Source organism: Colias philodice, chromosome 14, assembly GCF_061535455.1.
Source record: "Colias philodice isolate Cphi_HAF_F1 chromosome 14, ilColPhil1 Martin Lab GWU primary, whole genome shotgun sequence".
Classification (NCBI taxonomy): Eukaryota; Metazoa; Arthropoda; class Insecta; order Lepidoptera; family Pieridae; genus Colias; species Colias philodice.
This window is the reverse complement of record NC_143099.1, coordinates 1,106,516-1,133,448: the sequence shown is the minus strand read 5'-3', so window position 1 is coordinate 1,133,448 and position 26,933 is coordinate 1,106,516. Positions and strand designations below refer to the sequence as shown.

Sequence of the window (26,933 nt, the reverse complement as noted above, 5' to 3'; positions counted from 1 at the left end):
CGATCTTGATATTATTTCACAAGTTCAAAACGGGATATAGGTAATATTATGCTACTTGTGAATGTGCAAAATACACGATTATAATGAGGTCATGTGCAAATATTTAGCCCAAATATATGTATGACATCAGAGTTAAAAATCCATGCAAAATCTTGGCATTATTTTTTTACATAACGATCATCCTCGTTACCTTAAATTTAAATCTTGTTAGTCATTAGATTTTACAGTGAGACAAGTACAGCTCGAACGCAATAAGCAGTAATAATTTTCCTCAGATATTAAAAAAATCAAAATTGCATAGTAAAACTAACGCTCTACTAACTCTATTCATATTAAATTCTGACAAATTAAATCGTAAAATCAAACAATAACAAGTTGTTATTAACAACAACTAATAAAACTAACGAAAATTAATTATTTATAATACTTAATCGAAATCAATTTGATAGTAGGTATCATGGAAACTTTTACGATTGAAATCATCAATCTCCATAGGTAGTAGGTATATATTGAAGTCGTTTAATCTAGATATACCTACTGTTCTAATTAGCGCGTATAAAAATATACCTCATTGATAACAACATCGTTTTATCAGACACAAAGCAGACCAATTTTCTCTCTTTGTTCTTACAAAACAGAGAAATGACCAATAATCAGTATCAGTGATAACAGTTATCAGGTGTGTTGATAAGAAATTCGCCTTACAATATCAACTCATAACGCAATCGAACCTTGCCGAATGACGACCTATATACGATGCGTTTCTACCTAATTCTCGCCTTTATGGCGCACGTGCATAGAGTTCACAGTTCAACATTATGTGACAGTGATTTGTGTGTTTGTAAACAGAATAAAAGTGAAAACGATGATATTGGTGAAGTGGTCGACTGTTCCTATTTTCCCGCAATTTTAAAAACGAACTATAGTTTACCGAGTGCTGTGTTTTCATTAGATTTATCATGGAACAATTTAACTAGTGTTAATGCGACTCCTATATTACAGTCATCAACGTTAACCGCATTGTATTTAAACAACAACAAAATCACTGAAATCGCCATCGATGCACTTCGATTACCGCAGCTAAAGCGACTGGATTTAAGTAATAATTATTTGGAAGCTATTCAGAAAGACACATTTCAAAATATACACAATTTGGAGTATTTAAATCTCGCGAACAATAAATTCCACTCACTCTCTGAACTATCATTCCACCACCTTTCAAATTTAAATGAAATCGTATTAGACAACAACAATTTAGGTCCAAGTCTGAAAAGCAAGAATTTGTTCGACAGAAACGGATACGGATTGACTAATAAAATACGATCACTATCTATCAGTGGTATCAACTTACGATCTGTTTACGACAATTTCTTTGTTGACGCATACAATATAAGAAGATTAATTATTTCTAATAATAACCTGACTGAAATATTTGAATTGCCATTTACGTTAGAGTACTTGGACCTATCAGATAATCCCATTACAGAAATATCGGGTGAAGACTTTTCAGAGGTTCCAGCGCTGAAAGAACTGAAATTAAATAATTTATGGATTGAAGAAGTTCCCGCTTATACTTTCGCATTTTTACCGGGACTTACAAGCTTGCAACTAGAAAGAAATAAAAATTTAACAACGTTCAGCGAGCTAGCGTTTGGCCAAGAAATTTTGGAAGACGCAGATGATTTTGCTCTAGAAAATTTATCAGTCAGAGGTTCGAGACTCAGCACTTTATCGGAAAAGTTAGAGGTGCCTTTGGGTCATCTGATCCACTTGGACTTGCAGGGTAATCTATGGAAATGCGACTGCAACTTGAAATGGATAAAACGGCTGCAAATTAGCAATAAAGAATCTAGTCATTTACGGTAAGTCTAATTATTTTACATTGGAAGGTCAATTAGTAGACATGGAAGATAGCAATTATCGCATTTCCGATATTAATGCTAATTCCAATAAATTTTGAGAAACGGTTTCGTTTGGCTTGTGCCAAGTAACCGAGTTATTAATTTCAAAAATTACACTCTTAAAAGTACCTAAAAGCTCCGTTTATTTTATACAACATAATATAAAAATTGAAGAATCGTTAATTGTATATGCTATATGCTAACAATTCCCTTATTTTCAGTTGTTACACGCCACACGTGCTTTACAACAGTAAACTAATGGAGATCAGTGAAAAATACTTGGTGTGTCAGATCAACAAGCATTATGTCGGAGTCACAATCGGCGTAGTTACCGCATGTGTGCTGCTAACTGCTATAGCGGCTTGGTTATTCCTTTATGTGCCAAAGAACCCGGCTAAATTCATTTTTCTGAAAGATATGAATATGTCCACAGCTGGGTACAGTGCTCTACCCGTCCATATGGGTTTTAGAGATGCACCATAATTGTAGATAGGTTATCTAGGGTAGGGTTGTTGAGGATTCCTCTTCCGCTTCCTCATAATGCGGAAGTTCCGCAATATTTTGGGTTCCTCTACCGTTACCGCATCCTCAAAAATGAAAATAAAAAAATCCTCTTCCGCTATCGCTTCCTCAAAATTTAGAGGAAATTTATGAGGATGCTGATCCGATCGGGCGGCGAATTTACAAAGCCTATTTAAACTATGTATTTGAGTTACGAGTCGGACTCTACTAACGAACAAGAGTAGAGTCTTACCGACATATTTATATCTGCGCCTAACACTTATCTCTAAACATAATAATATAACATTTTCTCTCATACTCGGAAGAAACATATTTTACCAAATAATGTTTGTCAAAAGTCATTTTAAATTAAAAAACAAACAAGTTGTTTAAGCTTACATAATACCTAATATCTACCAGTAAGTTTTTTTTTGTGGAAATCGCCTAATGTCGCTTCTGGCACTGATATAGATTAGGTTTTTTCTGTGGGGTTTTTCGAGTAATATGCATAAACAAAAGCTCATCTGAGTCCGGCTCGTGACTCAAATAGTATAGTTAATTACAGGCTTTGTAAATTCGCGATCGGGCGAGCTAACCTCCCCTAACCTTTAACATCAATATGTAGAGACAGGAGAATGGCTTTTGTTTAAATTTTTAATTTTAAAAGTTTTTGTTTTTTAATTTTGATTATAATTTCATATCATCCTCATCCTCATCCGCTTCCGCTTCCTCATCCGCATCCTCTTCCTCAAAAAAATATCCTCTTCCTCATCCGCATCCTCTAAATTTGTGTGTGAAAATTCCTCTTCCTCCTCCTCTTCCTCATAATCACTTCCTCAACAACCCAAATCTAGGGAAAGGGTTTCGGAGATAATAAACTAAGGCAAATTAAGACGTGAAAATGAATTATATTTTGATGGATTAAAATTTTCAGTAAAAAGTGAAAACAAGCACGGTTACTGAGAGGAAAATTTAAAAAAAAGGATAGGACAATTTTTAAATAATGATATCCCACATAGTGAGGTGTTATTTACATTTGGAGAAAAATAAAGAGTATTTTTATATAATTTCTCATTATTTTATTGACAAAAAACCTATACGTATCTAGAAGGATGTTGAAGTTGTGATAGGAACAAAACAATCTTCAAATCGATTAAGTCGTTTCGGAGCCTGTTCATTTCGAACAAAAACAGAATTAAATCTTAATCTATAAAATACCAGATTTCTGGCTGCTTCGCCCGCTTTGTTTAAAACCTAAATTATATACAAATTATCTCTACGATTTGCATTTCGCCATTACTGTGTTGACGATATGTAAAATCTTGGTGTAGTACATAAATTGTCTTCTAAAGCAATTTGACGCATTTTTAACGCGTTCAATATTTAATTTGGGCAAATAATAAAATCAATTATAATAAAATATTTACCATAAATTCGGATAATGGCATCACAGTTCTATATTTTTTCAACAAAAGTAGTGATGCCAAAAGGTGTAAGGAAAGGAATAAATAAATACAGATCAAATTCACTTCATATATTTATAAAATACAAAAGTTTACAAAGTTTACAACGATTACATGAACTTGTGCTTCGTTGAAGGCGTTTGTGCTTACAATTTATGTATTTATTATTCAGAGACTAGCTCTATACACACATACATGTAAAATTATCTAAAATTCCTTATAAATATAATTATATGTATATTTAAGCAGGCACAAGCGTTTTACAAAAGGCTGCATTTGAGCACTGTTTTATCAGTCTATAAAAAATAATGTTACGTCATAGAAAAATCAAATTAAAATAGATACCTAATTATTTAGATAAAAAAATTATAATGAATTAAGGATGATTCACGCTACAACTTTTAAGTAATAAATCCGATTAAAAGATTACAAAATTACTTTATATTTTCTATTTAATATTTTTCAGTAATTTTAAATAAGGCGCGTACACACGATTTTTTATAAATGTTTTAAAGCGTCAGTAATCCTTTGAAATCATTCTTATACTATTACCATTCTTTGGTTATTTGAGCCATGCTTTTATAGATATGTATGTATATTTTTGAAGTGAAACTTCTTTAGCCGCGTAGAGAGTAAATTTCAAGTCGCGTCATGGCAATACCGTCACGTCATGGAGTAAGGCGACGATTTCGGTATCTTTGAATCTTGCCAAAGAAGTTTCACTTCTGACACGTGTGCTCGGCACACACGCTCATTTTTAAGTTTATTGTGATGTTTAAATGGTTATTCATATTATACTATTTACGCTATATAAGTATGATTTTTGCCACAACCTTTACAAAGATTATAAGCAGTCTTTAGAACTTACAATATATTTTGTGATATTTGACTCTATAATTTATATTGTCGCTATTAGGATAAGTATTATTGATATACATAAGTAGTCAATTTACCAGTCGACGATATATATTTATTATTTGATTCGATTTATCCAAACTTAAAAATAAAAATAAAACTTAGAAACTGAGAAAAAGAACTATTATTTGAAAAAAAAAATATTCAATGACATTGGTCCACTGTTCTTTTGTGTTACTACAGAAAATTCAAACTTAATGGCGGCTCGGAACATCGAAAGATCTGATGCGCAGAAAACAATTTTAGATATTACCGGAACGTTAAGGGGAGGCTCCCTTATGTGAATTTGCATTAATATTCTGAAACAGGCACACATACAATCAAAATGGAACTAATAAATGATTTATTGGGTCTTTTTCTTTCGATGTACAAAACAATTCCGTAATTGTAACATTTTCGCTCGATTCATTTTTTATTCAAAAATTATGCCTTTTTTAAGGATTATTACAATTTTTCAAAGATTTACTTGGACTTTATCTATACTTCCTTCCGATCCTTCCACGTAGAGATTCGGATCAATTTATTTTATTTATATATGTATAATTTCCTTCCTCGGAGATTACTCGTGTTCTTAAAGTATTAGGACAAGAAAAGAGCGTTTTCGGTAGGCTATCCTAATCACTACATAGTATAAAACAAAGTCGCTTTCTTTGTCCCTATGCATATGTCCCTATGTATGCTTAAATTGAGTTCAAAATCAAAAATGTGTTGATATTTCTAAATGTTATTATAACATTTTTATCACATTTTTTTCTTTATTTTGCTAAAACCATTTAGTTATTTAACACAATTTTATAATTATAAATTAATACTCATTATATTTATCATTTCTCAATGAAGCCACAAATATAATATGTTTAAAATGGGCCTTGACGATAAAAAGTTCTAATCTAAGCAAAAGGTGGAAGTTTATCTTTTATATAATAAATTCGGATTAAATTTTATATTTCTCGTAACTGGCTTGTTCCGGATCATAAAACACGTGTCTTTTTAAATAATTTTATTTTCCAAAAAACGAAAAATTTTGTACACTGTCTCATAAACTAGGTAGGAATTCCTTGAAGCTCCCGTGGCTTACAAACTTCCTTGCAAAATTTCTTATTCATATTATTTTCTATGTTTTATTCACATGCGAAATACTGAAGGTAATAAAAATACTACCTACATTTCCTAGGAAATCAATGTATTTCCTAAATACCAAATGGAAATTTACATGGTTTTTATTATAAGCGTGTTAGCACACTGTTAGTTTAGGTACTTGTTAATCTAGCGCACGAGCCGAGCGAGCGAAGCGAGCGTGCTGTGGCAGTTGCCGGACTAGAATCAACTTTAGGGGATTTCTCATTCTTATAGAAATCTTTGTGTATAGACCGTATACGTTAATAATGTAACAATTAGGGTACTCCTAAAAACCAAACTTTATGAATCTTGATCATCTCAATTTTCAATTCTCTGTACCTATATAGCTTATAGATATAATCAACGTGATTGATTAATTTTATTCACAGAAAGCATTCGTTTTATATTTATAAAGCATTTGCATTTCCTGATACGATATGGGAATTATGTGACTATTTCTCGGTATATGTATGTATGTATTGAATAACTTTTAAAACAATATTTCCGGTAACAGAATTATTATACTTACAAATAAACTACTTTGTTTGTTATCTTTCCATTTCATAATATATTGTACTAAAGCATAACATAAATTATGCACAATCATACCATAATAATACAATCTATACACGTGTTACTTGCCCATCCAAACTTTAACTTCCAAAAAAAATAACTATAATAGAAACTTAAATAAAAAAGCTATAAATAATGTAATTAACGTATTTCATCATTATCATCATAAGCATACGTTCCCACTGCTGGGACACGGGCCTCCTATGAGGGTACAGGGCACAGGCCATAATACACCACGCTGGCCAAGTGCGGATTGGCGGATATCACAATAAGTCGTCGAACTTTTGAACCTTTTACATGTACATGTACATGTTACAACATGCGCAGATAAATTGAAATGTCATCATCCTGCTCGCTCGCCTGGTCTTGAACCCCGGACTTATCGATCCGAACACTCTAACCGTCTAACGTTTTTATTAATAAAAAATAACATCTATCATAGCTGTTAACTGAGAGAAAACATTAATTAGATAGCATGAATAAAATTTCATTACTGTTTTTCAGTATGAAGAATGTGTAAGAAAATGTATGCGAAAACTTATAATTATATTATATTCATGTACATAATATTTTGAATCATATTGAAATACTTATAAAGAAAATATTTCATACATCCATACTGATACTGATATTATAAATGCGAAAGTAACTCTGTCTGTCTGTCTGTTACTCAATCACGCCTAAACTACTGAACCAATTTTCATGAAATTTGGTATGGAGATATTTTGATCAAACAGAAAATGTGTAATCCCAGAAATCCCACGGGAACGGGAACTATGCGGGTTTTTCTTTACTGTGCGGGCGAAGCCGGGGGCGGAAACCTAGTGTCTAAAATAAATGTTAACAGTAAGAAAATTGAGTTTACTATCGAATCCCAAGATATTTTTTCTCTAGATCAATAATTATTACTTTAGTTATACTTAAACGAAATAAGAATTGAGACTTACTTTTCGAGCTCGAACGCGATCAAATAGCGCACGCGATATTCAACTTTATTACGGCTGTGTTAGCGTCTAGTACCGTAGCCGGTCTCTCAGTGCCAGAAATTATGTTAGGGAGCCTCCTCTTATGGGTCGGATACCTATGCGCTCGTATATTCGCAGCTAACTTCCGAACCGCCATCATTAAGTTTGAATCGAACTGTATTAGGTACATATATGCAAATTTATGAAAAAGATTTTGGTTTGAACTATAATGTTAAGTATAAGAAATTGCTAGCATCAAAAAACATATAATATTGGAAGAAAAAAATCCTTACTCAGAATTATATCGACATTATCAATAAGTTTAGTTAATAAACATTATAAAATTTATTAGCAATAATTGTATTCTTGTACGCAACAGCATATAAATATAGTTTATAATAAATACATTATTTCTATGATATGATCTTAATAAGATTCTACACATGGACGTATAAAAAAAGACGGACACCGTTTTACGAACAAACAACGTGAAGCTACCGTAGTAAGCTAGCGATCGTGTAAAGACAATGAACACGCACACACTCTCACAATAGTAAGCTAGTCGGCCGCCATTACGTCGTGAACTACCGACTGATTAACTGCGTCACTGTTTCACAAAAAATATTTAAAATGCCGTCTTGCGTGGTTAAATGGTGTCGCAACAGTACAATTTTAAATAACAAAACACAAGGGATTACATTCCACAGGGAAGCAAGTTATTTCTTTTATGTTTTAATGACAAAATTTATAGAAAAAAATACAGCCACCATTGTCATCAGGACAGCTGTTGCCATGGCAACATGGCACACACACATGGATGTGTCACCGCCATTACTAGGCTTCACTCAATGTTTAGGCGATACTCCGTCCGTCATTTTTTATACGTCCATGATTCTACAGTGTAGTTTCCCATATATAAAGAAAGTGGTTTCAAACAAAAATAATTTTAAATTTAATTAAAACATACCTACTGGTATTGATGTGTTATGGAAATATAAAATATTCAACTGTTACCTTTTCCATTCCTTTAGATTCCAATACTTATTTTCTGAGTATTAAAAAATCTATTTGTTTATTTATTTAGCTACATTTTACAATAATTGTACACAAAACATTAATAAATGTGATTATAAATTGTATATTTACATCAATAGTCAAGAAAAAATTACAAAATACATATATTAGACTATACATTTATTACGAGTCTATATTTTTCTAAATGCTGTCCAAAAAGCCAAAGCCTAATATGACAATTAACGTAAAATCTTTACATCAATTCGTTCTTTAAGAATTATTGTTTCATCAATTTGACTGACCGGTTGGCTTGGTTGGTAGTGGGCCTGCCTTCCAAGTCAGAGGTCGTGGGTTCGACTCCCACCCGGGGCAAATATTTGTGTGATGAACATAGATATTTGCTCCGTGTCTGGGTGTTAATTATCTATATAAGTATGTATTTAAAATTATATATGTATGTTTATCAGCCACCTGGTTTCCATAACACAAGCGAAAAGCTTAGTATGGGACCCAGATCGTGCCGTGTAAAAATTGTCCTGAAATATTAAAAAAAAAAAAAAAATTAAGATTGTATACGAGTCACGAAGCGAATTAGCGAACACGAATGTAAAGGCACAAAAATTTTAAGATAACGTAATAATTCAACATTCAGAAAGTCTATGGCAGTGAATTGTAAATAATACTAACTATTGGCTTATATATAAAATACTCAAGTCTTATCACTTATATTTAATAATTTACAACTATGTTTGTGCTATAACCTTAATACTAACCTAAAATATGACACAATGTACACTGGTTTTTTAAATAAATGCTTTATTAGTCTTTATAATTTTATTGTGTACGTAATATGGCGCTACAAAAAGAAAAAAAAATCAATGTTTATTTTTCTAAACAAATTTTTTTTGCTTAGAAAAATAAATATTGATTTTTGCAGGTTGCAGGTTGCAATTTTCACCAGATCATTTATGGGTTTAAAATTGCTTGAAGCATTAGAATATTCATAAAAAGTTGGAAACATGCTTGTAATAAACAAGCCATTTTTATTTTTATTATAGTATGTTGACATAATTTTATATGTACTCATTTTTATATTGATGAGATTCCTTGAGTATTTAGTTGCCTCTCTTATAGCCGTTCCCAATATCTAATCTATATTCGGTTTGACCCAACTAAAGATAGAAAAGGCTATCTATATTTTGTTTTGGTGTCCCAGTAAGCTTACTAGCGATAAGCTAACCTATCTCTGATCGCTATCTATCGTCTGGAGGACTAACTGTATATTTTTCTCTTTGAATTTGTCTATTTGAGCGTCCCAATAACGTTTTGACAGCTGTCAGCCAGTAATGGCCGTTCCCAATATCGTTATCTTACGATAGATGGAACCTTACTAGCTATCGGAGATAGCTGTCTATCTATAACCATAGTTTGAATATTGGGAACGGCCATAACATAAGAGTAATATCAATAGTAATCTAACTATACCTAATAATATTAATTTTTGTACGCAAAACCCACTTATACCGATTTAATACATGTAAAATGGCTTATTGCTTGTATAAACAGTCAAAATACTTCAACACTATAGAAAATGATACAGCAATTCCATATACCAATTCCATTTTCAGAGATTGCACATTCCTTTATCAAGTCTCCAATTAAGCAAAGCTTAATTTGGTTACAAGATGAAATACATATATAATTTACAAATATTCCATACATTTATTAGTATGAAAAACATAATACTTGCATTTTGTTAAAAATATTTTCTTTTCATTTTAAGTAGATTTACATTAATATAAGTATTTAGCAATGATATTACCTTGACTTATTAATGTGATTATACCCTTATTATATTTTTTACATAATTAATGGTTAGTTATATTTTTTCGTAATGAATAGCATGAGGGTAGTTGTAGAATTGAGAATACTCAGTCTTATTTTATAGAGATTACGCGTTCAAAACCGATATTTTGTTAATCACTAACGACATGTAATTGAGAGATTATCAAGTGAAGATATATTCAAGTTATTATAAATCTCATATTACAAAAAGTCCCAAAATACCTTCACTTGGACCTTTACTTTTCAACCAAATTATTTGGGACACATGAATACACACATTCCCTTTTTTCCTTATTTAATAGATAGCCCCTATATTAAACCCATCACTACTACACAGTTACTAAGACATTTCATCAATCACAACACCACACTATCCCATGTCACTATCCCATTTCACTATCCCATACCACTATCCCGTTTCACTATCCCACTTCACTATCCCACTCCACTATCCCACTATCACACAAGTCGCATATCCTCCCTGACACAAATCTCCTCGTGTCAAACGGACGTTTCACTATTTAACCGCAGCACAAATCTATTACTCTTTGGATCGACAACCTCCTCAGTCAAGTTGAACTGAGGCAGTTGTTTGATCGTGCATATGAGTGATATATCCCCTTGTCTGAGTTGAAACTCGATGTTGTCTGCGAGTGGTCGAGCTAGAAGGTCATCTGATATGAGGGACCAGCGTTGTTCGTGCCTCGCTTCGTTCTCTGCGGCTAATACTGGGCCTTCTACGAGGAATGGTTCAAGGAACGCTCGGGGAGAGGCATCTTGGGATAAACACCTGGCGAGGTGAGCGAGTACCTGAAATGAAATGAAATAAGATGTAAATAAGTGTAATGGTCACATAATCTATTTTTCTTATTTGAGTACAACTACATATTGCCACATTTGTTATTTGTCTAATGAAAAATAAACAGACTGTTAATAAAAAGAAATAAATTAATCCACAAAAAGAGAAAGAAATTAATTACTATTTATTCAGATATTATCAACTTCTACATATTACGTATTCTTCAAGAAGTGACATAAAAACAACTTACAGAATCAGCAGAATGTCTGGGCTGTTGTCTTGTAGCCCGCAAATATTTCTGCAAGGCACGCGCTAACGACGGGAACACCGCTTGTGCCGCTTCGCGAGGGCCTAGCGCTCCGCCTGAAATATAAGACATAACTATTCAATTAAATCTATTTAATTAAATTAAATCTATTTAATTCATAAATAATAAAAAGATATATAAGTTTGTAGTTTCAGCCAATTTGTTAACTACCTAGGCAGCAACAAAACGAGAAAAAAAATCAAAACACCACACCTATTCACCTTCATCCAATTTTCATCACTCGCAAACTGTATTTTCATCACTGACAAAAACACAAAAAAATTCTGCGCCAATTCTTAACTGGCCACTACAAAAAAAGACGTGTGGCACTCGGGGACTGCCGCGGTAAAGCTATTGCATGCTATGCCTTCAAGCCACACCTCCGTGTCCGTCGGAGTGGGGAGCGTGAGGTTTTTCGTTACGCAATTTCTGGATTCGGTCCCCGCGCTCAAGGCCCGCGATAGAAGCTATGCAATAGCTTAAAAACATTTTCATCACACACAATCCTGGCCACAAACAAAAAATAACAAAAAAGAAAAAACTCACCATTTCCTGCCATTCGCACGCGACGCACATGCGCGAAAGCATCCTCAGCCGCTGTATGGAGCCTCGCGCGGCGCTTCCGCACGCGGCGCTCGCGCTCCGCCTCCTCGTAGTAGCGCTCGTTGTGCGCGGAGCCCGAGTCGCGGCGCCGGGACGCGCTGCCCGTGCACGAGCCTGTACCGCTCCTAGTAAAATAATTTTAATTCTCGTAAAAGTCAACAAAATATTTTTTATTTCTTTCCACCGGAGAATCCCCATGGTAAATAGATTTTTCATTGATCTAAAGAGTAGCTTATGCTACTCTCTAGCATCCTTAAACTAGGTATCTCTGGACATATGCAGTCACAATATGAAGTAAACAGAAACAAACACAATTTCACATATTTTAGAGTATAAAGAATTTTCTACTTCTGGACATGTTTTGAAATAAGAATGATATTGTTAATTTATTTACTTAATGTTAAATTTAAACAAGAACACATGCAAAACATACACAGATCAAATTTTTCATAACTACAACATAAGTAATATTTATGAAAAAAGAAAATACATATATTAATTTCCTTACCTTGGCTGACCAGTAGACGCATTAGTATTGGAATCCACTTCATAAAACTTTATACTAGCTTGTGCCTTCCTTTGAGACTTTGATATTGGTATCTTCTCCAAATATGGGTTATAAATGGGAAACTCTGTATAATATTTCTGCAGTACCCATACAGCTGCTCTTTGAATACTTAACTGGCCGATAGCATATGACCTACTCTCTCCATCAGGACTCCTCACAATCTTAATATAATACAGTGGTTCTAAATGCCTTATCTGCATCAACACTACAGCTGTATAATGTATAAACAATAAAGTATCAGAAAAACTCGATACATATGACACTAAAGACTTATAATCAACTGCCTCCTCTCCGACTGCTAAAGCTTTTGTCGCTTCAGTAATTTGTACTATATAAAACAACCAGTATGAAAATGTACATACAGCCAGTATGACAAACATAACTGCTCTAAATACGAAAATTCTTGGTAATACTGCATTTCTGGGGCGCAAGAAAACGGCCCACACTCCAATAGCTAAGAGAACTAATTTAAACGCTATAGACAGCAAGATTCCTTTACATTCTCCTGTACAAGATAGCAACTGTATTCTCTGACTGGGTTGTATAGCCATATTATCTGATAGTCCAGGGAAAAACCCTATTTTCGGCAACACCACCATGGCCAAGGGGCTTACAAAGGAAACAAAAGATAGTCCCAATGCCACTGTTGTTGTAAAATATCTTGAACAGACAAAACCTAGTCCATTATCTGATTCCATCGGCCAGTTACTAACATCCTCCATTGATTGTGAACCTTCTGAAGTATTCCCAGTGACGGCGGTTGTAGTTTCTCCCCAGTTTTCATCTTGGGGAAGTATTTGTACTTCAATAACTTCCTGGCCATCTCGTCCAATTTCTGGGTTAATATTTACACTAGTTTGGAATGGTGCCATGCTACTATCTATACAGTCTTTTCTTTGTGACTTGGTGCTTCTGAAAATTAATGGGTGTTATTTAGTTAAAGATTTTAGTGTTGCTTATATAAATATGAACTAAATTAAATATCTGTGTATATTGAACTAAAACAAAACATATGAATACTGAGCCAATTTTCTCAACTTATACAAACTCAAGTCATTCAACTAGATCAACCAATATTTTATGTTCAACATTATCTAGACTTAATATAAAACTTTCCAACGAACGAAAGTATAATTTCGGTTACACGGTACGGAAAGAGTCATGACTCTTTGATTCTTAATCACAGTTCTTTATTGAGACTTATTGACAAGTTTTAATCATTTAACTTCTTGTATAAATCAATATATACACTTTATGTATTAGGCCCGAGGCCGTTAAATAAACAAACCTTGTACTACGATGAGTATTGTGTGTCCGATGTCGAGAACTTCGCCGCGAACGGCTACTTAATTCGGATCGCACGGATTCCGTCTCCATTATACAGATATATCACAGTCACGTCCTCCCGCGCCTTACCCATGGGCTAATTTCTTTATGGACCTGCAATAATCCACCGTGTAATCACATCACGAAATCGGGGCAATTAAAATACTTGCTACTCCACAGAGCATGATTGCGGACCAAATCCAGTTTTCACACAGAACACATTGACAAAGTGCACATATTGATTGAAGTAACTAATTATAGCATTGTCTGAAACACTGCGGCACGTAAATTACCATTGCATTATTGATATTTATGGGATTTTCTAATAGGAGCGTCGTTTACAGGTGTCGTCTTGGAGAATTCATATTGAGTATTGTGCGAACAAATTAAAAACAAGTCATGGACTGCTAATTTTAGTTGCTATCTGCTTCCGATACGTATATAACAGTATCTTGCTATCTCTCTCATAAATAATTTACGGCTGTCATATATTTTGCCGTATTATTTTCGTTTAGAAATCAAAAATTCTTTCTCAGTGCTACCCGATTATCATTAATGCAAATTTAAAATATCAAATCTAAATGCATAAATCACAATAAATTACATAATAATTACAATTGATGAAACCAACGATGAAATATACATATTAATTTTTCTAAAATGCCCTATGAATTATTTCTAACACAAAAACCTAAATTTTTAAAGAAATTAAATTTAATGGGAAAAAATATAAAAATAAAATATGCACGCCTCGTATCTTTTGTATTGAATGAGTAATTTTAGCTGAAGTTTAATATTGGTGGTTGAAGAATCTAAATGGGTTTATTAATTTAAAACTAATTAGTTAGTTTGTTATCTAATTCATGGAACGATGGAACTATGATAGCTGTTCATTGTTGTATGAAACATAATGGAAATTGGAAACACATTCGAATGGATTTCTAAATAACTTTTTTAACGCACGCTCATGTTGTGCCATAAATTTAAACCTTGTGCAGGTTATAAATTTTTTGCAACTTTTTATGTACTGACAACACTAAACTGGCGGCAATTCGAAAAATATAGAACATTTGATTACGACCAAAGATAATGATAAGATAACAACACCTACTCAGAGATAAAGTGTTACCCAGATTTATTTTAGTCATGAAGTTATTGTGAAAATGGAGGAAACCAGGAACAGGCCAGAGAGACGGGAGAGGGTGGAAGACCTTCATTTGGACAGGGTGGTGGCATCACAACCAGAAATAGGACCAACACCTCCTGACGGTGGTTACGGATGGTTGATATTGTTCGCTGCAGTGATATACAATGTTACTGCACCAACCTTATTGTTGCTATATGGATTAGTGATTTTGAAGTCACTGCGGGAAGAAGACCATGAAGAGGGTGAACGATTACGTATTTGGGATTTAGATACTGCTTTGGTACCAGTTATTTTCACTGTAATACGTTTGTTATTAGAGTCATGGTGTAGGGCAGTGGCGAAGACGTTTAACATGCCGCGTTTTACAGCACTGTCTGGATTATGTATGACCGTGGCTGGAGTTCTATTATCAAGTTACGCGACCAGTATCTATTCTAATGACCACATTGTGAATATATTTGCAGGAATACTGATTGGTAAGTAAATAATAACACTGACTTACAAATAAATAATCACAGATATTTTGGGTAAATTTATCAAAATCTGTTGAGCCGTTTCACGTTTTACAGATAAGACATGGAACTATTTAAATATGTTTTGTAATTAGGGGAAATATTCCATTTAAGTGGTGATTTCCTTTATTTATTTGTTCTATTTTACTTGCCTCATAAAAATTTAAAATAATTTAATACGGTTATCGCAAAAACTGTTTAAAATAAAAACAATGAGATCAAGGTGTTAAATATTACGTGAAAAGTCATTGAATAGACTTCAATAGTATCATTTGCGGCTTTGTTATTGAAGGTCACGACACAATAAATAAATGACAAAATCGTTATTTACTTAACTTATTACTTGCAATATGTTTCCGTAAATTAGTTCTAATACTAAAATTACTTTTACATTGTTAAATCTCATTTCATAATGTATGTAGTAGGTACATTTTGGTACATGCTTCGTACATAATAATGACAAAGAAACTATTACGTATTCTGATAATTTTTCTACGATGTTAACTTTTTAGTATTTGAAGGAAAATATTTCAAAAACCTTGTGCCTTGACCTTGTTTATAGACAACTAAACAAACCTGTTTTAGTAGTCTGTGATTATTATTAATTTATTTTCATTAAAATAATATATTGTGTAAAACCAAGGTCGACTTCGTAGATGATTCTATTATACCAACGTACCTACATTTGAATATGAGTACCTAATAAAAATAAAATATAGCAGACTATGAAGCTTATCTACTTTATTGCTACCCATAACTTTCTAATTAAATATGCGCCCTATCGAAATAACGCAACACTCACGATCAATTTATAATGTTTAAAAGTATTAATAAAAAATAATATTTTCAGGTATCGGTTGCGCATTGACCGGCCAACAAACAGACTTGATTATCACACACTACTTCCGAGAAAGGCTGACTATAGCTCAACGTATAATCAAGGTGGCACCTGTGATAGGAAATGTCCTTATGCCTCTTCTGATTGGCTATCTCTGTACCATTTACTCAAGCGAAATAGTCGTCATGATATTTGGAGCTATAATTATGCAAAATTGCGTGTTCCTAGCTTCGTATACAAGACCCGTATACATAGAAAGGGTGATACGTACTACATATAACATGATACGCGATGGGGCTGAAGATGACGATGAAGTTATATTTTCCAACCAAACAGGGACAGTAACTAGAACTAATCCCGTAGCAACACAAGACGAAGATGCTAACGACGTTGTAGTATTCAAATCCAGAGAAAACGCTAGAGAGATAATGGATCCCAATGTTGAAAGTGGGCAGAGTAGATTCTCATCAGATTTCAGCGCAATGTTCGATAGTCCAAGGTCCAACAGATTTTCGTCAGATTTCGGAGCATTGGACATTACCAGTTACAGTCGTATAAGTGGGTATCAAGAGTTGGAGAGTATAGATAGAGAGTCTCAACCTCAGCCTTTGTATCGAGAGACTACGGTGAACGCACCATCTAATGGTCTGGTGTTTGCTGCAGAAGTAACGCCAGGTACTGCAAGGCGTACTGCGTTCTTGAAGAAGAACTTAATAACGGTGGCTAATATGCTGAAGGATGTAAACTTTTATCTATACACGTTGCTACATTTGTGTACCACGTATAGTGTTCTAGTGTTAAGTGTTGTTTTCCCGCCCTTGATGTGGGAGCAGAATCCAAGTTTAAATGTTTGGACGGTGAGTAATTTTTTCTTTTTTCATAAATACCTTCATTTTATTTAATTCATGTATAAATTTGCATACATTTCGCAAGCTAACAAAATAACAAAATTATTTCACAATTACCTTTTGAAAATAACGTCTTCCTGTAATTTTTCATAAAATACAAAATAATTAGACTAAATACAGGAGGTTCTATCTGCGTCCCAAATCTTTATAATAAATAAAAATTTAATATATTTTTCAGATATCATCGTTAACATCCATAGCGCACGCAGCTGCTCTGATTTTTGTAATTCTTTGCGTATTCTTGCCTGAGAATATAAACGAAAAGGCAAAATTGTGCACTGTATTTTGTGTATGCGGCGCAATCGGATTCTATGGTAAGTTGAAGCTTATTGAAAATATCTTTATACACAACTAGCGGTCCGCCCCGGCTTCGCCCGTGGTACATATTTACGTTTTCTCTACATAAAAACCATCCTCGTACTTCAAGGAATATAATAAAAAAAGAATTATCAAAATCGGTCCACCCGTTCTCGAGTTATGCGCTTACCAACACATTTTGCGATTCATTTTTATATATAAGATTAAACTAAAATTTCAAAAATAAGTAAAACATTAAAAAATAACTTATAACATAAAACAAACTAACTAGCAAAGTTTTTAATTAACAATTATAAAAACGTCTAAATTCCAGCACTTTTTATCACTTAACTATTCACATTTTTATTCGTAGATACACATTTACATTTTTAAACGTTTTCGTAAAAAATCGTTCAATAATACAACTGGGAATTCCCAAAAATTCCATATGACATAGACAATAACATGACATTTCATTTACAGGTGTTACCCTATCATCGAACAAAAACTACCTAGTAGTTTGGTGCATGTTTTCCAGTCTCGCCACTGCAACGTGCGGCGTTTTACAACAATCTTTATACAGTAGTACTTTAAACGAATTTAGTACTACCGCTACAGTTACTACAGCAAATACTATAGTAGCATTTATTATAATGATTTGGGCCGTTTGTTACAGCTACACGTATCGCACGTGTTTCTTCATCGCTAGTCTGTTACAGACTGTCACGGCTGCCGTATTTTTAGTTGCGTCGTTTAGACGACGGAGGTAGTTTTAGATATCTTGCGTAGATATGGAGTTATAAAATTTTATTTTTGACTAGCTTTCCGCCTGCGGCATCCCCCTCAATCAAGTTAACAAATTATATTCTAAAACTTTCCTATTAAATCACTGTATCTATCAAAACGCCATCAAAATCTGTTTCGTAATTTTAAAGATCTAAGCATACAGATACAGACGGCGGAAAGCGACTTTCTTTTATACTATGTAGTGATTTATGTTAAGTATAAGTTTAAGTTACCAATTTGAAATGTGCTGCATAGTGCAGTACAATCGAGGCTGCACACATCTAACTTATTATGCAATAGATGTATTATATTTTTTATTTATTTTAAAGATAATGTTATAGATATAAAACTAAAATATGCGTGGAATAATAATTTATTTATAAGAGATCATAGTTAATTGATGGATAAATAATGTACAAGCATAAATTCATAAGATACAGGAATAAAATTAAATTACATATATCATTGACATACAGTATGTAAACTAATAAATAATTATTAAATCTAGGCGGTAAAATAAGCTATAGTTATAAAAATATTTATACAAATTATGTACCTACATAAAATGTGAACCAAAATTTTGCTAACGAAATAAAATATGTTTTTATACAAACTTGTCTTTTCTGTAATGCCTACCTTAAACTTAAAGCATTTTATTAAGCTAATATACATATATCTTTATAACTAGTACTTTACTACACCCTTTAATAATACCATCGACAATACAAATAACAACTTACACGGAAATCATTTAATACATAACACTATAATAATGATATTTTTGTACACATACATAATGATAGGAATGTAGTTTCAATCATAACGACATTACAGAGATTTTTTTCTTAATTTAATTAAAAAATGATAATTACTGAACGAATTTTATGAATACTTTCGGGGCTATATGTCATTGGATATCACATAACAAACAGCTGTTATGAGTAAAGTTCAACCCAATTTCTAAATAAAGGTTTGGAAATATTACCATTAATATAAGTATAATTTACTTACAAACTTAGATAATTATATAATACCAATCCCACAGTATTTTGTTAAAAGTATCAATTCACTTCCAAACTAATAAGACATGTACACATATACACATAATGTTTATACATTATGATATTATATAGATGATTACGATCGAAAATATAATATCATGAATGTGGTGGTAAATTCGAGAATAATTTGATGGTATTTTTTTTTCTGAGAATTGATCCAATGTACTAACATTTAGTCAAAAATCAAAATAAATATTTACATTTTTATGTAAGAATGTGAACGAATCATAAGGATTTTCAGGACGGACCAAGCCTTTTTTTAAATTTGTGACCAATGTTGTTGTTGTTGACCATTGACCATGACCATTTGTTGAAAAAGTTACGCATAAAGAATCATAAGAAACATCATCAAGCGACATGTATTTTCGCCAATATAATTTCGTTATAAACGTTATAATAAAATGTAAATAAAAAAAATATTAAAGGAGGAGAGTAAAATAATAAATAAGCTTATTTTATTGATGGCGGAAACTGGTATTCTCAACAAACGAACGGCTACACTAACCAAGTAAATCCATCATTTCACTGTTACTCAGTTTTTTAGGATTATTATTGCTATTACTATTATTTTGAGTTTGACTCGGTAATAGAGATTCGAAAGCCGACCAATCTTGTTTCATACTTTGATTTCCTGTCCATTTATTATTAAAATTACCACTTGGCGTATTATTATTCCAACCCGTACTTGGAGGTAACGCTAATTGACTTTGAAAAGCGTAACCCATTGAATTATTACCCATATTACTATTACCAATTGTATTACCAATTTGATTATTACCTAGATTAATACCCATCGTATTACTTGTTGAATTATTGCTCATATTACTACCCAATGTATTACCGATCGAATTATTACCCATTGTATTACCAATTTGATTATTTATAATACCACTGCCCATTGTATTACCGATTTGATTATTACCCAGATTACTACCCATCGTATTACCCATATTACTATTACCAGTATTACCCATTAGATTAATCGGATTCCTTCCCATTGGAAAACTATTATTATTCGGGCTGGTATTTCCCATTAAAGTACCACCCATATGTATAGAATTATTATTTTGTGATGGGATTGGTTTTGCCAACTGAGTGAGATTAGATTGTAAGAGAGAGCTTGTTAAATCAATAGTTTGGGGTTGGGGTGGTGGGATCGGTTTGGGAGTGGTGATGGCCGTTGGTGGCGTTTGGCGGGAAAACTTTCGAGCTGTTTCTTGCTGTTGCGCTAGGCTGAAAAGAAATTGGTTACGTGAGTAAAACAAAGGATATTTTTTTAATTGTACAATTACATATAATACAGTAGATTGGAAGAGGGAGGTTAATATTAATTGATAATTGAGGTTAATATTAATTGATAATTGAGGTTAATATTAATTGATAATATTAACCTCCCTCCTCTTGATCTCTGATTGAGATTAATATTAATTGATAAAAGTTTTGAGATTTTGAGTGACAATTGATCCTACAAATCAAAAGAAAAATCCTATTAGATTATTTCAGGTGTCATCATACGAAAGAAAGATTCAATTTGGAAAATCTATAATAAAGTATGACTTTAAAAATATGTCTAGCGTAGCAGCAAACGTCACCCCAGCCCCCTTGCCCATGAACTCGTAAAACCTTCCTGCTGCTGAAAAGGATGAAAAGGAAGGATGTTTTCTAGAAGACAGACGAGACGCTGGTCTCGTCGTCTACATAATCTCGCGCAGGCAACACATCTGCGACTGATTGCAGATTAAACGGAAAAAAAAAAAAAAAAAAGATGTCTAGAGATATTTTATTCAGAATTACCTTTATCTTTACTATGTAATTACATAACATACAAATTTAACCAATCTTAACAAATCTACTCACCGCTGCTTATCCTCCATACTCAACGACACACTATCGCTAACACCAGGCACTGTCTCCTTTTCTACCGGCTTGCTAAACGAGAACGGATCTATACCGAGCCCAGAGAACATTTTATCAATGTCCGTTTGTGGCCCCGGCGCTGATACAAGCGTGTCTGAAGTTAGCGCTTGTTCCATTACCCTGGTAAATAAAATTACAATATGCAACATAACTTCTAGTTCAAAATTGGCAAGAAGTTTCACTTCTGACACGTGTGCACGGCACACACGCTCTTTTTTAACATACATTTTTTTTTCAAAATTGCGTGTTTTTTTTTCATGTGAATGACGATTCAACTATGAATACTCTGAATATTAGTTTCATTCAATACACTGGCAATATAATAGACCACAGGGCAAAAACAGGTTTGGAATAGAATTAGCAAAGATGAGGTTGTTGTAAAGAATATGTTTTACAAGAACTTACTTAGATTCATTCTGTATAGAATTCAATTGCTCCAACTTCGTTCTATGCTCCGCTTCAACTTTCGACACCATTTGCTTGACCAGTGATATTAGTGCGTTGAATTGATTCAAAGTGAGTCCGTTTTCAACACACAGTGGTATGAGAAATGGTAGAACTTTCGTAGCCATTACTTCTTTAGTGATCCCGAGTTTTTTGTGACTTAATGTTAATTTGTAGATGCCTGAAATTCAATAAGTTAAAATATGTATTAATTACTAGACATGATTTTATTTTTTCATCGCTATTTCACATTTTTTATTATTTTTTTAAGTAATTTTTTATGATAATAATATATGTAGAATACAATAGAAAATAGTATATCTGACAGTATATTTAAAAAATGTAAATAACATTTACCTGACACAATCATACTCTCAAACTACAGCCAACAAGGTAAATCAATAGGATAAGATATTTTAAAGTCTAATATTACATTAATAATGAACTTACCCAAGATGCCCATTAATACAGCCGGTTCTCTAGATGGAATCTGAGGCAAGAACGGAATAATTTCATCCAACACCAGCCATTTATCCAAATGTTCTAACAACTTTCCCAAACATAACAGACAATTAACTCTCACAGACAAATAATTTGTGTGCAAACAAAGTTTTTTTATACGCGGCATCAATGCATTTTTCATAGCCGGATAATCAATTAGTGACGCAAATGTTGGCAATACCGATAAACACAATTCTTGTATTTGTTGTGCATCAGATTCTAACGCTCTATAGAGCATTGGAAGTATATCTGTTTTGACTTCTTCTCCTGGCGTCAGTTTTAACAATAACTCCATTTTTTGCATAAAAATCAGCAATATTTGTATCGGTTCCTGGATTAACATCACTGGCTTTAATACAGGTAAAATATACTTTATGTATTCTTCTTTCGTTGAGTTTTCCGCTATTAACAAAACATTAGGTAGTACAAAGGGTACCATGGGTGGATTAACAAACTCTTTAGTTAAACATGGCAATATTCGGTAGATGCATATCCTGTGAGGCATTTTCTGAATAATCTGTGGAAGGCCTTTGTAGAACTGTGATTTTTGCAGATTATCCCATTGGAACAGGGAATCTAAGTAGTTTAATGTTTTCACACCTACATCTTCAAAATAGGGTATCTGTAATTAAATAATTAAAACATATAGAACAAGCTGTTACATTATTTTATCAGAATTAAAATGCTTTTACCCAGCTAAAATATGTATTACTAGCCGTCCGCCCCGCCCGGCTTCGCCCGTGGTACATAATATTTACGTTTTCTCTACATAAGAACCATCCTCGTACTTCAAGGAATATAATAAAAAAATAATTATCGAAATCGGTTCAGCCGTTCTCGAGTTATGCGCTTACCAACACATTTTGCGATTCATTTTTATATATAAGATTATAACATGATTTGGAGTTTGCATTTATAGGTGTAAAATGTTGTTTGAAAGGGGTGTAGATACTGTCTGTGATGACTATTGTTGTCATACAAAAAATATTTTTCTATGTTCTATTATAATATAATAACTAAGGACATATTATGTCCTTAGTTTCAAGAAGACTATGTACGAAATGTTGAATTAATGTGACAATTTTTGTAGTTTATAATCAAGATAAGTTTTTTAAGTTTTCCTGTAATGGAAGTTCGACATATGAAGGGAAAATAATAAAACCGTTTTTACTTAGATAGATTTATTTATAATAAAATCCTATTATTTAGGCGCGTGCCGATGAATTAGCTGCTCTGCGTCAAGAAGCAAGAAGTGCGAATCTCGCCAGGTGGCGAAAAGTAAGTTTTCTATTTGTAACTAGCTTCCGCCCGCGACTCCGTCCGCGCGGATGTCGGTCTTCGCGTGGATGGTTTATTTCTCCATTTTGAGTAACTCTGACAATGACATCTTATAAATATCTATTGGACCCAAATACGGCTAGGCCTATAATAATACGCAACGTGTGTTCGCGGTTCTACAGAACAACGTCTATGGATAAAACTGAAAAATTAAGATTAATTTTTTTTACGTATTTTTTCAGGATAAAAAGTATCCTATTTTACGCCCAGGATAATAAGGTATAATTATACCAAGTTTCATCGAAATCGAATCGTTAGTTTTTACGTGATGCCTGAACATACAGACAGACAGACAGACAGACAGACAGACAGACAGACAGACAAAAATTTTTTTAATCACATATTTGGGTTTGGTATCGATCCAGTAACACCCCCTGCTATTTATTTTTTCAATATTTTCAATGTACAGAATTGACCCTTCTACAGATTTATTATATGTATAGATAAGTTATAACAATAAACTTAAACAATAATTTAAAATAAATATTCCTTTTTACATTTAAACTTAAAAAAAATAAATATTACCTTCAAAAACTGATGTGGATCTGGTCGCAACTCTGGTGTTATGTTCAACATAAGCTTCACATATTCCCTCAAACCCTCCGCAACACACAACAGCCTTGACGCTGGCAAGTTCCTCATTTCATTAGCGAACCTTTTAAATTTGGTATAATCTCCAGCAATGTTGCCAAGTGTCTGATGCCCTGTACTGTGTAGAGCATAGACAAGCATGCCCATAGAGTAAATGTCACTTGCAGGGGAATGAGATGCAGATAATATATTCTCTGGTGCCAAATAGTCCAGACTTGGCTGTGTCAAAGCTGGCATTGCTTGGCAATACTCATTGAACGGCCAAAAAGGTGCAGCCCCTGGCGGACTCTGGTTTGATACACAGAAATCGAAACCAAATATTTTCCAAGCGCCTTGCTGGTTCACTACTATTGATTCTGGACATATGTTCTGGTGCAGAAGCTTTACGTCATTGTGTAAGAATGCTAAGCCTTCAGCTATTTGCATGAGACCATATTTGATCTCTACTTCATAGAGCTTATAGTTGACTAGGTGGCTAGGTATAGGTTGTGGCATGTTTTCTGTGTTCCCTAATATATTAGCCAAACTGGCGAACACTGGTTCTGTAGCAAATGCTAAACTCTCTCTGCTCTCTTCTAAACTGTGTTGCACTGTTAATATTTGTGGGTGTCGCAACTTTGTCAATTGTATGATCCCACGTTTTAAAATGTCCAGCATTATATCTCTGTCTGCTTTTGACCATCTGTCCAATTGTTTCTTTTCAAACACGAATATTGATGCTTCCTGCTTTGTCGATTTCTTGTAGCCTTTGTATACTTTCCATAATAAGCCTAAAAACAAAACATAGTTAAATCTATTGTTCAATACATCTATGTTTAGTATTTATATTTACATTTACCTGGTCCAGCGCTCGCGATAAACTGAGTTGCTTCGAATTCTCGTGTTACTGGATTTCCTGGTAGTACACCCGATAACTGTGATACTGTACTTGTCACAGATGAATAGAACTTATTAAACACCTCCATGATTACAACAGTATTTCAAATTTTAAGAAACAATGAAAACATTACAGGAAATTATAGACATGAATACAAGTCCGATTTCCGAAAGAGGATCGAAATCTCAAAATGTCAAATCAATTAAAATGACAGTTGACAATTATGCAAAAGTTCGGAAATTTAATTGCATGTTCTATATATTAGTGTAAATAATCAATCAATAAATCTTAGCTAATTGTTACTAAATATACATTATTTAATATAGATTGACACGTTTCAATAGAAAGTGAATACTAATCCTTGACTTCTTATCTTCTTTCATTCCACAGTTTCATTCTTTGTAAATCTTTAAATATTTTGCATTAGCCAACTTTTGTAAATTGTGTCATATATGACGTTGACATGTTATTGATATATCAAAAATTGCTTACAAATTTGCTTTCAGAAAGTAAAATAAAGTTTTGTTAAATTATTCGCAATGATAATATATAGAGATTAAAATTATGCATTCGCATCATTTCATATTAGTTCTCATACCATTATTTACTATTTGTGTGGCTGAGAGCGACCCATATTCAAAAGAACCATACCGCCCACTGGGACCTTTGGTTAAATGTAGTTTTTTACCTTTAGAATTTCTCGACTGTGATGAGCCTGTCGATCATAAAGGTAATGAAACAGCGAAGAAAGCGGTGAAACATGGCTGTGTCAAATTCGGCGGCGTTAGATACGAGGATGTTGAGAAAACAAAAGTACAGTGCAAAGCCCTCGATGGAATCGAGTGTCATGGAAGCAGAAGTTTTCTTCGTGACGGCTTTCCCTGTGTTAGATATTCCGGTCACTACTTTACTACGACTTTAATATACAGTATTCTGCTTGGTTTTCTTGGCATGGACAGATTTTGCCTGGGACAAACTGGTACAGCTGTAGGAAAACTGTTAACTTTAGGGGGTTTAGGTATATGGTGGATTGTGGATGTCGTGCTATTAATAACTAATAATTTACACCCTGAAGATGGTAGTAATTGGAATCCTTACGTTTAAGAAAATCCTAAATGCTATAATATGATAGATAAAGAAACAATTGTATATTATGTCAAATCTATATTGGATTTTTATGCTTTCTCTCATGTTTTGATTATTATAAGAAAAAATATTGATAAGTAAATGTAGGTTTATATTATGTGAATATATTGTAATAAATCATGTTTATGAATAAATATGTGATTTTGGATATTTTTATCTTTCATTTATTGATCTTGCTGAGATTTTTCTTTATATATGTGACAGTCCTTTATCATCTTAGTAACTTATATCAGTCAGTATTTAAGCAAAAGCAAAGTCAGCATTTAAAATTTTATTAATTAGTGATTCTGAAAAATAGTGAGATAAATGGTGTAAATAGTCTAGACGAGAATATCAATGTCTTTAATTCAATTACATTATTATTTTATTTGGCACAATAATTATTCAATGGTCTATTTTTATTAGAAGTATATAATATTATTCACTTACACAAAATACATCAGCATAACATTAAAATAAATTCATCAAAATTTTAGTAACAGATGATAATGTACTAATTTTTAGTCTAAATTTTATATTGTCTTGAAACTCATTGAAATAAATGAAGGAAAGTAATACATGAAATGTGTCAGATAACAGATGTCTGTATTTTTGGAACAAAACTACCTACCTATACAATTCAATGCATTTGATGGTGAATTTAAAAGAATAAGCTGTCATTTATCAACTTT

At 33.0% G+C, this 26,933-nt stretch overlaps 5 protein-coding genes and 2 long non-coding RNA genes across 9 annotated transcripts in view; 4 read left to right on the top strand and 3 right to left on the bottom strand.

The window, feature by feature from the left end:
* Positions 1-3,469, top strand: part of LOC149482639 (uncharacterized) — a 66,068-nt gene extending 62,599 nt beyond the window's left edge. Inside the window, exon 2 of the long non-coding RNA XR_016316594.1 lies at positions 2,395-3,469. This is a non-coding gene — a long non-coding RNA (uncharacterized LOC149482639). The remainder of the gene's footprint in view (positions 1-2,394) is intronic.
* LOC149482638 (tsukushi-like) lies at positions 733-3,469 on the top strand. Its single transcript, XM_089703287.1, has 2 exons — positions 733-1,862; positions 2,123-3,469. Exons 1-2 carry the CDS (start codon positions 757-759, stop codon positions 2,382-2,384), a joined length of 1,368 nt encoding a protein of 455 aa, XP_089559413.1. The 5' UTR covers positions 733-756; the 3' UTR covers positions 2,385-3,469.
* Positions 3,470-3,920: 451 nt separating this feature from the next.
* LOC149482637 (uncharacterized) lies at positions 3,921-7,873 on the bottom strand. Its single transcript, XR_016316588.1, has 2 exons — positions 7,294-7,873; positions 3,921-5,257 (listed from the first exon to the last, which is right to left on the bottom strand). It is a non-coding gene; the product is annotated as an uncharacterized LOC149482637 (long non-coding RNA).
* A 460-nt stretch (positions 7,874-8,333) lies between these two features.
* Positions 8,334-14,283, bottom strand: Vang (Strabismus domain-containing protein Vang). 2 transcript variants are annotated; one of them, XR_016316582.1, is made up of 7 exons: positions 14,193-14,283; positions 13,862-14,013; positions 12,514-13,485; positions 11,949-12,130; positions 11,346-11,458; positions 9,895-11,106; positions 8,334-9,574 (listed from the first exon to the last, which is right to left on the bottom strand). XR_016316582.1 is itself a non-coding variant. In XM_089703281.1 (6 exons), exons 2-6 carry the CDS (start codon positions 13,948-13,950, stop codon positions 10,798-10,800), a joined length of 1,665 nt encoding a protein of 554 aa, XP_089559407.1. In that variant the 5' UTR covers positions 13,951-14,013; positions 14,193-14,283; the 3' UTR covers positions 9,824-10,797. The 2 variants fall into 2 exon arrangements, 1 of the variants encoding a protein (XP_089559407.1); XM_089703281.1 differs by lacking the exon at positions 8,334-9,574 and having other exon boundaries at positions 9,824-11,106.
* Positions 14,284-14,961: 678 nt separating this feature from the next.
* Positions 14,962-18,960, top strand: LOC149482635 (uncharacterized). The gene is made up of 4 exons (XM_089703455.1): positions 14,962-15,522; positions 16,409-17,253; positions 17,483-17,618; positions 18,085-18,960. Exons 1-4 carry the CDS (start codon positions 15,063-15,065, stop codon positions 18,369-18,371), a joined length of 1,728 nt encoding a protein of 575 aa, XP_089559581.1. The 5' UTR covers positions 14,962-15,062; the 3' UTR covers positions 18,372-18,960.
* Positions 18,961-18,972: 12 nt separating this feature from the next.
* On the bottom strand, positions 18,973-25,273 carry LOC149482634 (SCY1-like protein 2). 2 transcript variants are annotated; one of them, XM_089703454.1, is made up of 7 exons: positions 25,078-25,273; positions 24,174-25,009; positions 22,260-22,932; positions 21,771-21,990; positions 21,306-21,485; positions 20,371-20,681; positions 18,973-20,226 (listed from the first exon to the last, which is right to left on the bottom strand). In XM_089703454.1, the coding sequence occupies exons 1-7, from the start codon at positions 25,202-25,204 to the stop codon at positions 19,949-19,951; spliced, it is 2,625 nt and encodes an 874-aa protein (XP_089559580.1). In that variant the 5' UTR covers positions 25,205-25,273; the 3' UTR covers positions 18,973-19,948. The 2 variants fall into 2 exon arrangements, with proteins under 2 accessions (XP_089559580.1, XP_089559579.1); XM_089703453.1 differs by having other exon boundaries at positions 18,973-20,681.
* Positions 25,274-25,570: 297 nt separating this feature from the next.
* amrt (TM2 domain-containing protein 2 amaretto) lies at positions 25,571-26,412 on the top strand. The gene has a single exon (XM_089703349.1). It carries the CDS (start codon positions 25,681-25,683, stop codon positions 26,218-26,220), a length of 540 nt encoding a protein of 179 aa, XP_089559475.1. The 5' UTR covers positions 25,571-25,680; the 3' UTR covers positions 26,221-26,412.
* Positions 26,413-26,933: the final 521 nt, after the last annotated feature.

Coding starts and splice junctions, on each gene's coding strand:
- LOC149482634 (XM_089703453.1), bottom strand. CDS start 25,204: ATGGAGGTGTTTAATAAGTTCTATTCATCTGTGACAAGTACAGTATCA. Junction 25,010..25,077: donor TATCGCGAGCGCTGGACCAG/GTAAATGTAAAT, acceptor TTTTGTTTTTAG/GCTTATTATGGAAAGTATAC. Junction 21,486..21,770: donor TCTATACAGAATGAATCTAA/GTAAGTTCTTGT, acceptor TTTATTTACCAG/GGTAATGGAACAAGCGCTAA.
- LOC149482638 (XM_089703287.1), top strand. CDS start 757: ATGCGTTTCTACCTAATTCTCGCCTTTATGGCGCACGTGCATAGAGTT. Junction 1,863..2,122: donor AAAGAATCTAGTCATTTACG/GTAAGTCTAATT, acceptor CCTTATTTTCAG/TTGTTACACGCCACACGTGC.
- amrt (XM_089703349.1), top strand. CDS start 25,681: ATGCATTCGCATCATTTCATATTAGTTCTCATACCATTATTTACTATT.
- LOC149482635 (XM_089703455.1), top strand. CDS start 15,063: ATGGAGGAAACCAGGAACAGGCCAGAGAGACGGGAGAGGGTGGAAGAC. Junction 15,523..16,408: donor ATTTGCAGGAATACTGATTG/GTAAGTAAATAA, acceptor TAATATTTTCAG/GTATCGGTTGCGCATTGACC. Junction 17,619..18,084: donor CGGCGCAATCGGATTCTATG/GTAAGTTGAAGC, acceptor TTTCATTTACAG/GTGTTACCCTATCATCGAAC.
- Vang (XM_089703281.1), bottom strand. CDS start 13,950: ATGGAGACGGAATCCGTGCGATCCGAATTAAGTAGCCGTTCGCGGCGA. Junction 12,131..12,513: donor GCGTCTACTGGTCAGCCAAG/GTAAGGAAATTA, acceptor TTATTTTACTAG/GAGCGGTACAGGCTCGTGCA. Junction 11,459..11,948: donor CGTGCGAATGGCAGGAAATG/GTGAGTTTTTTC, acceptor CTTATATTTCAG/GCGGAGCGCTAGGCCCTCGC.